This window comes from Microcaecilia unicolor, chromosome 11 (genome assembly GCF_901765095.1).
Source record: "Microcaecilia unicolor chromosome 11, aMicUni1.1, whole genome shotgun sequence".
Classification (NCBI taxonomy): Eukaryota; Metazoa; Chordata; class Amphibia; order Gymnophiona; family Siphonopidae; genus Microcaecilia; species Microcaecilia unicolor.
In genome coordinates this window covers 204,913,413-204,926,268 of record NC_044041.1, presented here as the reverse complement: position 1 = coordinate 204,926,268, position 12,856 = coordinate 204,913,413, and the positions used below count along the sequence as shown (strand labels likewise).

The window sequence follows — 12,856 nt, the reverse complement described above, 5'->3', positions numbered from 1 at the left end:
GTCTGGACGGTAGAGATGGGCAGCTGGAGCCCATCAGTGTTGATTTTTTTGTTTTGCTTTGTTCCAGAATGAGGTGTGCTCTCGTTAATGACTGCACACTAGAGGGTCATTCTCAAAAAGTCATCTAAAGTTGGGCTCTGAAATGATGTGCACTAAGCACAAATTCTTTAATTGCAGTTGTGCATTCAACTACCGTTATAGAACACTGGCGTGAGCTCACATTTATGTCCTAACTTTAGGTATCAACACTTTCACCAGCTCATTAACATCAATTATCAGCTCATTATTATTCTAGAACTTGCACAAAAGAGTCACAAATTTGGGCCTGTGATTTTCTCGAATTCGGGGTTATGCGCACACAGTGGGGCATAGGAGCCAACTTTTCAAAATGATTAGGGGTGCTGAATTTTTTTTTTTTTTTTACAGGTGGTGCATTTCCCCCCTTCTCACCCCTCCTCCTCCATTCATATCCAACAATTCTCCCCTGCACTCTCCTCTCAACCATGTCCAGCGAATTCTCCTCTCTCCCCTCCCTCCATCCATGTCCAACAAGTCTCATCTCTCCCCTGCCCTCCCCTCCATGTCCAGCGATTTCTCCTCTCTCCTTTCCCCTCCATGTCCAGCGATTTCTCCTCTCTCCCCTCCCCTGCCGTCCATGTCCAGTAACTCGCCCAAACACCACCTGCCCCATTTTAGCCCCCCCTCCTCTGAGTTCCATGCCCCCCTCTCCTCTGAGTTCCAGACCCTCTCTCCTCAGAGTTCCAGGCCCTCCCTCTCCTCAGAGTGCCAGTCCCAACCCGACCTCTTCTCCCACAACAGTCCTCCGTCCTCGCCTTCCTGCCACCCAGAATTTAAAACTCATCTTACCTCGGGTCCCGGCAGCAGTGAAAGGTAAGCAGGCTCGGCTTCAGCCTTCCCTTCTCTCTCAGCTCTGGTCCCACCCTCCCGGAAACAGGAAATGAGTACGGGACCAGAACTGAGAGAGAAGGGAAGGCTGAAGCCGAGCCTGCTCGCCTTTCACTGCTGCGTGGACCTGAGGTAAGATGAGTTTTAAATTCTGGGCATCAGGAAGGCGAGGATGGAGGACTGTTGAGGGAGAAGAGGGAGGGCAGGTCGGGCTAGCTGGGGTTGGAACTGGAACCGACTGCAGGTTAAAATATTGGGGGTGCTCGAGCACCTACAGCACCCACGGAGTCGGCGCCTATGTAGTGGGGCTGATATTCAGACAGCAGGAGTTAGACAGGATAACTCCCACGGTCAGCGTTGAGCATGGATAGTCAATGCTGGGCTGTTTCCAGTGACCGCCACTGAATATCCGGTTTATTTTTTGACAGTTTAAAGATAACCAGCTAAGTTGATATTCAGACTTAGCTGGTTACCTTTAAACTGGCCAAAAAAATCCCATGTTTTCACACGGCCAAATATGGCCACTATACCGGTTTAAAAATCAGCGGATAACCGGTTATATCGGGCGATATAACCAGCTATCTACTAGCTGCTAACTGGGGATATTCAGCGGGGGATAGCCGGTTAAGCGCTATTTAACCAGTCAGCAGCAGTTCTGACCGGTTAAATACTGCTGAATATTGGGGTAGGGGAGGGGTTGTGCCTGGGAGATCTTCATTACTTAGTTGTCCCAATTCCATTGACTTTGCACGACTTGCTGCTTTAATCTCTTCGTTACAAGTTGACATTGGATGTGCAGCTCAGAGGCGCCTGTATAGTGGGGTGTTGTCAACCCCCAAATCACAAACCACCTAGTGGCTCTACAGAAAAGAACTCAAGTCAAATTTGCTAAACCACCCTAGTCACTAAAGCAAATCAAGGCGGAGTACAATGAAATAAAACATAAAATTACTATCAGAAAAGAAAAGCCATAACATAAAGGACAGGTAACATCCAAACAACAAATCAATCAACCAAAACAATTAGCTGTAATAGTGACAAATCTGTCACTCAGGGGATACATGTAATAGGAAACACAAATGTAATCATCACTTTGAAGTAACCCAGTAAAAGCTAACTTAAAATGAATTTTCAGATCTATCTTAAATTGCCAAAAGGAAGTCTCAGATCAATGGGCAAAGAAGCAACAAACAGCAACATGGCCTGTGGACACTCATTCAGTCTGTCCAGTCCTTCCTGCCTGTTGGCTTCATATAGACTTCACCTGGTCTCTGTGCTTCCCCCTCCCTGAATTTTACCACCATCATCTGTCACTATTTTGATGGTTGCCAATATTTAGGTTGACTTGTACACAGTAATTTATTCCTAACCAGACACTTGAGTAGGTCTTACCCGACTCTTACCATCACTTTTTGTTTTTTTTAAATTTAGATCACTTTCCCTTTTCATAAAAAGCTCTGTAAATGCATTACACAATGCACAGGGTGTCTCCCCTGTCTCGTATGATCCCATTCACTACCCGTCCAGTTAATAATAGTAGGAACACCGTATAACAAACAGTGTTTTAACATCTGAAATGCTTTTTACAGCGTCTTTTTTTCCAGGAAGCTGTCGTGTGAGTAAGGATGTCAACAGTGACATTACGGATGTGCTGGTATCTGATTTGCTGGCTCGGTGTTTGCACTCTACCCCAGTACTATGGACCAGCGATGGGCTGCCGGTTTCTTATCAGAGGGACCTGGATGAGATGTTCTTTGTTTTCATAAAATAAATTCTAACAAGAGCAACCTGGAACTTCTCCGATACTGGATCAGTTGCATCCCCTGTTCAGTCTGAGCACCGTGCAAGATCTTAAACTGCAAAGACGCAGCAAGAAAAATGAAATCTGTTACAAAGGTATTCTCTGAACCATTTCTGCACCTTAATTAGTGCTATTTAGAAATAACGTTTTGCAGACCTGCGTGTTCAATACTGGGGACATTGTATAAATAAGATAATAACATTTCCATTCTAATTTGTGCATAAATCATTAGAATACCTGCATATATGCATGTGTGCACACATTCACACACTGAAAATCTGCTTAATCGCTGTTAAGTAAATATGTGTATATCTTACATGGGTGGGTGTATGCATGGGCAGAGTCTGGAGCAACTCACCCTTTTGATGTAACTTAAAGAATATTATAAGTTCTGTGTGTATTTTCAACACTTAGGCGTAAATGTTCACACCAGCTCTACGGCTGGCATAATTGCTTGTACTAACCACATAAAAACATAAGAACTTTAGAATAGTCATACTGGGTCAGACCAATGGTCCATTTAGCCCAGTATCCTGCTTCCAACAGTGGCCAATTAGTAGCGACATTCCATGCTACCAGTCCCAGGGCAAGCAGTGGCTTCCAACTATGTCCATCTCAATAACAGACTGTGGACTTTTCCTCCAGGAACTTGTCCAAACCTTTTTTAAAACCCAGATTTGCTAACCGCCATTACCACATCCTCTGGCAGCGAGTTCCACAGCTTTGAGTGAAAAAAATACTTCTTCCTCTTTGATTTAAAAGTATTTCCATGCAGTTTTATCGAGTGTCCCCTGGTCTTTGCAGTTTTCGAAACACTCGGGATTTTATACAACTCAATCATATCCCCCCTCCCCTCACCCATCTCTTTTCCAAGCTGAAGAGCCCTAACCTCTTTAGCCTTCCCTCATATGAGACGTGTTCCATCCTCTTTATCGTTTTGGTCGCTCTTCTTTGAACCTTTTCTAATTCTGGTATATCTTTTTTGAGATTCGGCGACCGGAATTGAACGCAACGCTCAAGATGGGCATAAATACCTGGTTATGCTAATATTCTCTGAATGAAAGGAGGTGTCTACTTTCTTTTATACAATAGTCTCTAGGAAACTGAAGGTTGGAGCCCATCCAAAATTCTCACCACACCACTCTACTCAAAGTCCCCAGTGCCTTGCATGAATCCCCTCACAGGGCCTCCGTGTTATTGCAAGCTGCATCTGGTCAGGATAAAAAAAAATGAAAATCTGTTTTCTCCTTTATGCAACAGAGGCTAATTTATCCTGAGCAGATGCAGCTTGCAATAACACGGAGGCCCCGTGAGGGGATTCATCCAGTGCAGTGCTGACTTTCAGGATTTTGCATGGGATTGGCGGTCAGAGGGGTTGTAAAACGGGGGATGTGCAGTGCACCAATTGCATTTTTTAAATTCTAAAATGCAGGCATCCAAAAGAAAAATAAAGAAACAAAGGCCTTCTAATTATAGCACTAGTTTCGGGATTAAACTGTCTCATTATCATATTTAAGTACAGAACTGTGAAACGCTACATTCTCCAAAGAGCCTTAAATGCCTTTTAAATGCTAGCTGTGTAGGATACAGTGGCAGATCAGGTGGCCTTTATGTTCTACACGGATTTAATTGCAAGATTCCAGGCACATGGCAACAAACCTGTAATTTGCAGCTTGTAAAATGTTATTTCTTAAACAGGTTTTAAGAACACCCCTCCAACACTTGTTGCTAGGTCGGAAAGACTGCCAGGATTACACAGAAGTCTCAGGAGCCATTAAAATGGAATTAAGGAAGCTGCACTGCCTCAGCATTCAGCAGAAAACCCGTCATCTCTCTTCTGGGGAAATTTACAAACCAACAAGTGGCACCAGTAAACACGGGTTCAACGTAGTTGCACTTATAGAGCAGTAGGGGGCAGTCAACCAACCCTACCACTGCACTGGCCATTGGTCCCCAGCCTTAGAAGCAGTGTCCACAGCTTGACCACAGGAAAACTCAAACAGGAAGCGCTGGGTACCTTGAAACAAATCGGGCTCATTTTTTTTTTTTTTTTTCTTGGAGATTTAATTACATGCAAATCACTTTCTCACCATGTCCTGCTAAAATGATTTCAGCACAGTTTCATGTCCCACTTCCAGGGAAAGGTCAATGTTCACTGTGCCATTGAACTTCTGCTTAAACGGGTCAGTTCTACGGCCCTTCAACTGTGATGAAAGCCCAGAGATTTCATCCGTGAGGGTACAATCGAGAGACCAAAGCGTTTTCCTCTACAGCCAGCAGTGTCTATGGCACCCGCACATCTTCATTGAGCTCATGCCAGTCTCCTTACCTGGATTCCAGCTCCCTCGGGAACAGTTATCCTCCAGACACAGTTCAAGCTGTTTAAATAGGGCTCAGGGAAGCCAGGGGAGAGGATGGTTCCCTTCCGCTCAGTCAGATTACCACCACAGGGCACTGAAACAGCAGAGACAGCCCTGCATGTGATACAAGTCTATCAAATACAGCCTTAAGAGTAAGACGTGACCCCTCCCTTCTCTGTGGGCTGCTACTCCAGGAACTTTGCAGGCTAAGACCACATTCAGAATCCTGCAGCAGTTCTGGGGTAGATTCTGTTTCAGAAATTCTGGGTCACATTTTTTCATAATTTTGCAAATCAAATGTGTGAAGCTATTCGGGTATATTCAATGGCACTTAACCGGACAGTGCAGTCGAATATCCACTCTAAGCGCCTATGCCAAAACCGGCTAATTTGTGGGCAGTCTGGTGGCGGAGTTGGAGCAGACTGGAAATTTAGCCGATTAGTGGCGATTTTCAGTCTGCTAACTGGCTCAGTAACATCATCAAAACAGCTGTCCTGTGGGTATACACACGAGTGTGAGTGTATGTGAGCGTGTGGTTATATACGAGTGAGTGTGAGTGTGAGTCTGGGTATACACATGAGTGTGTGAGTGCGTGTGAGTTAATGGAGACTGTGGATATACACACGAGTGAGTAGCAGTGTATGGGAGAGTGGGTATACATGCCAGTGAGTGGGAGTGTATGACAGAGTGTGATATAGGATGTCGCTTTCGGCACCTAACCATTGTACCTCTATCCAGGAAATCTAGACTGCCTCAATCTTGATTGACTGCACTTTTTGTCCTTTAGATTGTAAGCTCCTTTGAGCAGGGACTGTCCTTCTTTGTTAGATTGTACAGCGCTGCGTAACCCTGGTAGCGCTTTAGAAATGTTAAATAGTAGTAGTAGTAAATATACGTGTGTGTGAGAATGTGCATGTGAGCACATGTTGCATTTATGTGTGTGTGTGTGTGATTGCATATGTGTGTGTGTGTGGTTGCATGTGTGTGAAGTTTTTGTGCATGGTGGTTGGAGGAAGAGGCGTCTATGCACTGCCGCTGCTGTTCAAACTCTACCTGTTCTCTGGCCAAATTCCTGGCTATACATTTTGTGTGTACCAAAGAGCAGGGGAAATTCTGTGCACACACTTCCCGGGAGGTAATTTTCAAAAGGGAAAGTAGGCAGATCCTTTCCCTTAGAAAATCAGTGCAACTTATGTGCAGAACTGCTACAGAAGTTAGACAAATCTAAATTCAGATTCAAATAAAGCTACCAAAAGACTTTTGTACATGGTTGCCACTTACCCACACAGGTTGGCACGGATGTGTTCCACTGGGCAAGTGTGCCAGGTACTGTCACGCATTCAATATTCCGAGATCCCTGAAGGGCATAGCCTGGGTTGCAGTCAAACTGAATAATTGCTCCCACTGAAAAGTCCTTTCCTGTTCTCCTGCCATAACGGGGCTCTGGGACTGAACTGCACTGGGAAGCACTGGTACGAGGGACGGCTGCAGAACAGAACAGAGAACTGAGAAAACGCAACTTGGAGGTGAGGTTCCCTGGCTTCTCATCGCAAAGCACATAAAGATAGGGAGCACAGTTTTCAAAATGGTTTCCCTGGGTAAGCTGGCTTGACTGAAAGTTGCTTATCATTGTTGGGGGAAGCTACCATTAAGACATGTTATTTTACTGTTATCCAGTGGCGTTCCTAGGGGGGCTGACACCCGGGGCGGTTCGCCGATGCGCCCCACCCCCCGGGTGCAGCGCCCCCCCGGAACAGCGCGACGCCCCCCCCCCCGGCAAAAGAACCCCCGATCCCCCGGCGAAAGAACCCCCCCGGGTGCACACCGCTGGGGGGGGGGGGGGGTGCCGCGCACCTGCCAGGCTCTTCATTTTCATGCTCCCTCTGCCCCGGAACAGGAAGTAACCTGTTCCGGGGCAAAGGGAGCATGAAAACAAAGAGCCGACAGGCGCGCGGCACCCCCCCAGCGGCGTGCACCCGGGGCGGACCGCCCCCCTCCTTGGTATGCCACTGCTGTTATCCCCAGTTATTGGTAACTAGGTCTCATTGCATTGAATGGTTCCTGTGCTAAAATAGTTATGTCATTCCTTTCTGACTGCAGCTTCCCAGTAGTTACCCCATGTGGAACATCCTCTGTTCAGATGTACCCCAAGGATCAGCCCTCTCTCCCCTCCTTTTTAACATCTTTATCAGCCCCCCTTGCTACTCTACTCCAAGATCTCATTATTCAGTTCTTCATCTATGCAGACAACCAGTGGCGTAGCCAAGGGTGGGCCCAGTCCCATCCATTTTGAGCTCAGGCCCACCCAGTAGCAACATACCTATGATGTGGCTGGCAGGGATCCCCAAGCTCCACTAGCCGAAAACTTCCAACAATTGTCCTGCCTACATACATTTTAAGTAGCAGATCTTAGCCTGCAGTGAGCAGCGACTGATACATACTGCTGCACTGCCCCCAAAGCCTTCCCTCTGATGTATTCCCACCTATGCGGAAACAGGAGGTTGCATCAGAGGGAAGGCTGTGGGGCCAACATGAGCAGTGTGTATTAGCTGTTGCTCGCTGCCGGTGAAAATCTGCTATTAACAAGGTATGCAGGGGAGGGGGATATTTGAGAGACCATATGGCATGCAGGCGAGCAAGGGAGAGACCAAATCACTTGTTGGACAAGGCAGAGTTCTTCTGCCCACCCAAAATTGGGTGTCTGGCTACGCCCCTGCATCTTACTGATTTAACCAGTTTTGCCACTTTGCATTGACTTAGCCCCTCTTCAAACCACTTTACAGGCTCTGTCCCATTGGTTGTCATCACACAAACGTGTTCTTAAATCCAGCCAAGACTATTGCTTGCTGGATCACAGGTCCTCTTTCTACACCCCAAGTCCACTTTCATTGTTTGCCCTCGCATCACCCCTGTGGATTCAGTCAAGTATCATTATTGATTCTAAACTCGCATTTAAAAAACATATTGTGATGTCATAATGCCTCATTCCACCAATAAGATGAGCCCACTTCATCAGTGATGTCACAATGGCTTGATTGCCACATACTTGGGTGATTTCCATTTCTAGAGACATTTGCTTTTTTCTTTAAGGGGGGGGGGGGGGGTGTCCATTTATTCCTCTCCATGGCTGTGTATTGCAAGGTTGTGGCCACCATATTGGATGCAGCTGCAGCCATGGGCAGGAGTGAATTGGCCATTGCTCCAGTTTCAATGATCCACTGGTGGACCACCAAGGATTAAGGTAGGCCCGGGGGGGGGGGGGTGGCTGTAGGGATTGCAGGTTGGTCCTGTATGGAGGGAGGGGAGTTGGAAGGGGCAGCCATGGGGAGGGGATCAGAAGGGGGTGCTTGAATTCTGGAATTCGTTGCCGGAGAAAGTGGTGAAGGCGGTTAGCTTAGCAGAGTTTAAAAAGGGGTTAGACGGTTTCCTAAAGGACAAGTCCATAAACCACTACTAAACGGACTTGGAAAACTCCAAAATTCCAGGAATAACATGTATAGAATGTTTGTACGTTTGGGAAGCTTGCCAGGTGCCAGGATGCTGGGCTCGATGGACCCTTGGTCTTTTCCCAGTATGGCATTACTTATGTACTTATGAAATTGTAGGGGGGGGGGGGGGGCTGTTGCTGTCAAATCTGTGATTGGCAAATGAATCCCTGTCTGTTTTAATTTGAAAATGACAGAGGAAGTGTCACTTACCTTTCCTCTGTTGTTCTTAATGACCTGCCCATACCTAAAATGCACAGCTTTAACACTAATTCTTTCTGTAACTCAGCAAGCTGCATGGGGCAAAGTATATGGGTGGTTTTAGACTAAGTAGTATTTAAAGGGTCACTGCTCAGCTACACACTTTTCAAACTGTGTGTGTACTTTAGTGATAATCTCTCCCCTCTCCCCACAGGCCATAGGAGAAACTCAAAAATCATGAGAGGATAAGGGAGAAAGGCAAAGAGATAAACGGCCTGGAATCATCTCTGCCAACTAACCTTCAGTAATCAAATGTGCAAACACTTCGCCTCTCAGAGTGAGCTTTGTAAAGGGATTTTTTAGGGATGTGCACAAACAAAAACATTTTTGCTTCATTTTCAGATTTTTTTGGTCTCGTTCCAAGTTTTTGGGCTTTTTTTTTTTGGGGGGGGGGGAGGGTTGTTTCAGGCATTCCTGTAATGAAAGCTTGAATGTAGATTAAAAATAAATAACATTGGTAAATTGAGAGTGTGTGCATTCATTCATTGGGATGTGATGATTTGAAAAAAAAAAAAAAAAAGGAAAAATACAGGACCTCCCCTCCCACCAAAATGTTCTTTTTTTTCTGTGCTGACACCATGTTACTGCTACCAAATGACAAAAAAAAAAATTAAAATGCGAACAAAATGAAAAAACCCCATAAATGACACAGGAAACCAAACAAAAGGAACATTTTTGGCTTGCACACCCCTATAAATTCATAGGCTGACATGCCTTTGATCAATTTTGCATGCACCAACTTTTTAAAGGCACTAAGACCAGCTAGGGAATTTTTTGTATGGTGTCTAGCAATTACATGCTATTTATTTGGATTTTGCTCCCACCTTTTCAGTAGTAGCTCAAGGTGAGTTACATTCAGGTACTCTGGATATTTCTCTGTCCCAGGAGGGCTCCACAATCTAAGTTTGTACCTGAGGCAATGGAGGGTTAAGTGACTTGCCCAAGATCACAAGGAGCAGCAGTGGGATTTGAACCGGCCACTGGTGCTCTAATCGCTAGGCCACTCCTCCACTCCATGCCAATTGTTCAGCATGGAAAAGTGTTATAATGGAAGCAAAGCACCAAAATGGGCCAAAACAAGCCGATCAGTGCAGAACTACACTTTCATTCCCAGTCATAGAATAGCATGAAAGTGTTTCTGCGAGGATCTGAAAAGTAGGTGCAATGACACGGGTGTTGCCATGAAATAGGTGGAGTGTCATAGAATCTGGAGGGATCCATGCTCGGATTTACATCTGGTGGTACATTTCTTGCGTGTCCTCAGAGGAAGAGACCTTGGTATACTGCCTTTCCGTGGTACATTTATTATTTGAAGATACTTTATCTGTCCCTAGGAGGCTCTCAATTGAAGTTTTTGAACCTGGTAGAATGGAGGGTTAAGTGACTTGCCCAGGATCACAAGGAGCTGGAGCGGGAATCAATCCCAGTTCGGTTCTGAGCCCCACTGCATTAACCACCAGGCTACTCCTCCAGTGCTCTGAAGTTGGTTCGAGCTAGTTCTGAATTTCTGTTCCTCATATAACCATTTGAGTGGGGGAAAAGACAGAGGAATAGCCCAGGGAAGTATTTTTTGCAAGCCCTGACTGCTTTTCCTACTATTGTGGGGAACTGACACATTGCAAAGTCAGGAAGCACTAATCATTCCTGTGCAGGAAACCCAGGAGCCGCTTTCTGGGAGCACCAGAACTTGTAAGGCTCACGCTTACTGCTAACCCACAGTTACCCAAACCAGAGACATTAGAGACACAGGCATGACAATATGGGACCTGTACTCTGTGGAACAGGGACAGGTTGAGGCAGGAGGGTAGGAGATGGAGGCTCAGTCACGTTTTGAATTTGGAATTTTACGCCAGCACGTTTCTAGCAGGTTGGAGACTGGCAGCAGTGACACACTTAGGGCCCTGTTTACTAAGGTGCACTAGCGTTTTTATCACCCACTAAAATTAAGTGGCACCCATAGGAATACATGGGTGTTTCTAGCGTTAGCGCACGCTAAAGACGCTAGGACGCCTACAGCACGACTTAGTAAACAGGGCCCTTAGGAATCATTGTTTTAAAAAAATGACCCAGGATTGGAAAAGCAGCAAGGGCAGGAGTGAGGTGCATTGGCAAAGTCCTTGAGAATTTCATCAGTGCTCAACCTACCTTGATAGACAAAGTGAAAACCTTTAGCGGTTGCTTGCCCACTGGCGCTGAATTTGATTAAAACCTGATTGGATGTTGCTAAAGGCAATGATTCTCCTATAAAAATAATAATAATAAAAAAAGCATGAATTAGAAAATTAGCAGGATCTGTGAGAAGTGAAGGTATCAAGTGATTACAAGCTTCACATCTAAAGACTGCAAGCGAGGCGAGATTAAACGATTCACCCAACAGCTGAGTGGCAAAAGACTACGGCATGGCACTGCTTTGTGGCATTTTCAGTTCTGCTATTTTAAATGAAGGATGGAGTCCCTTTTTGCCTGTCACTAGGTGGAATCTTTTTTCCCCCCCACCATCTGTGATGTCCAATTCATTTGCCAGATAGTTTCGCTAACACTGATGTGTCTGTGTGCATGAATTGTCCATCACAGAGCCCAGTGAGTCTGGCCTACCAGCTGGAACACATGAAGTAGCTGCTATGAGCATCACGGCACCCCCAAACTTGTTGTAAGGATGGAGGATCTGTGTCTGCGACTCCTAAGTCCAGAAACCCCCCTTGGGCTAACACTGTAGCTCTGCTTCGACACAGATCATGCAAAAATGCCTCCAGCTTCCAACTCAAGTCTGTATACTCTGCACGTATGTGATCTGGAGTACGTTTGTGTGTGTGCAGGTCTGAGAAATCTATTATACTTTGAGTTAATATTGAGCAAAAAGGACGGTGAGGGGGGGGAAGGACAGCACCAGAAGTGGGCTAGAGGCTGGTTTCTCTTCTGAGGGCCTGCAGGATTCTCTGACTATTGGACACATCTGTGTTTGGACTGGCAGTTATTATTATTATTTGTTGCATTTGTATCCCACATTTTCCCACCAATTTGCAGGCTCAATGTGGCTTACATTATGCTGTAATGACGATCGCCATTTCCGGATAGAGAAATACAAGTGGTATTGCATTAAGGTGCATAAATGGTAAAGTGAATTATAGAATAAATTAGGCAATCAACTATAGAAAGTTCATTTCCGGTATGTGAAATAAAGTCTGGTTGGGGATACTGGAGAATATTCTAGAACTGGGCACCTCCATTTAGGTACCTGAATAACGTGGGTAGAGTCTATTGTAAACCAGAATCAGTGCGCTGAACCCAAAAGCAGCAGTAGGACGCTGCCTATGCCCCGCCCCTGTGAAAACCCCTCTTCAGTTCAAATTAGGACCCTCAATGTTGTTCAGTGACTGCCAATTCTACAACCGCATTCTCGGAGTCAAGATTCTATTATAGAATACTTGTGTTAATTGGCATCTATGTGCCTACACTTAAGTGCCCACTGATGACAAGTGTATGGCTGTGGTAGGCTGGCACCCATCCATGTCCCACTCATGCTCTGCCCCCTTGCAGTTCCGCTCCCTTTTAGAATAGTGCTTTCATGTAATTTCTTGCGTAAGTGCAATTATGGGTCACTTATGCACACAAGGTGTGAGTAATTGCCTTCACCCAGGTACAGAATTTCCTGTAAGCCATTTTAGCGTGTGATTATAGGAACATGCTTCGGCACGGTACCGCATGCATGGCGCTATTCTACAAATCTAAGTGTTATATAGTGTTTACATGTAGGTGCTTTGTTATAAAATGGGGGGGGGGGCATACCCTGGAGCTGCGGCTGAACAGGACAAAGCATTTTCTCATCAACACCAGTTCCAGATGAGAACCCAAGATTTGGTCATTAAAAGAAAAATCTCTCTCCTGAGAAACTATTGGGAAAAACAAGATCCAACAGCCCAAAGCACAAATCAATCCAAATCAGCCCATTTCAGGACCACTTTGGAATCTTTAACAATGAAGGGACCAGACTCTGGTAAAAGTGGACCCTCAGATCCCTTCTCTAGAAGATCCCCCAGCCCTAG

The 12,856-nt window shown here is 45.6% G+C and overlaps 1 protein-coding gene across 1 annotated transcript in view; it reads right to left on the bottom strand.

The window, feature by feature from the left end:
• The window catches only part of CSMD2 (CUB and Sushi multiple domains 2), a 507,359-nt gene that overhangs the window by 75,417 nt on the left and 419,086 nt on the right, over positions 1-12,856 (bottom strand). Inside the window, exons 33-35 of the mRNA XM_030220011.1 lie at positions 10,959-11,054; positions 6,349-6,552; positions 5,037-5,161 (exon numbers count right to left, since the gene is read on the bottom strand). Coding sequence (XP_030075871.1) covers positions 5,037-5,161; positions 6,349-6,552; positions 10,959-11,054 — 425 coding nt within the window. The remainder of the gene's footprint in view (positions 1-5,036; positions 5,162-6,348; positions 6,553-10,958; positions 11,055-12,856) is intronic.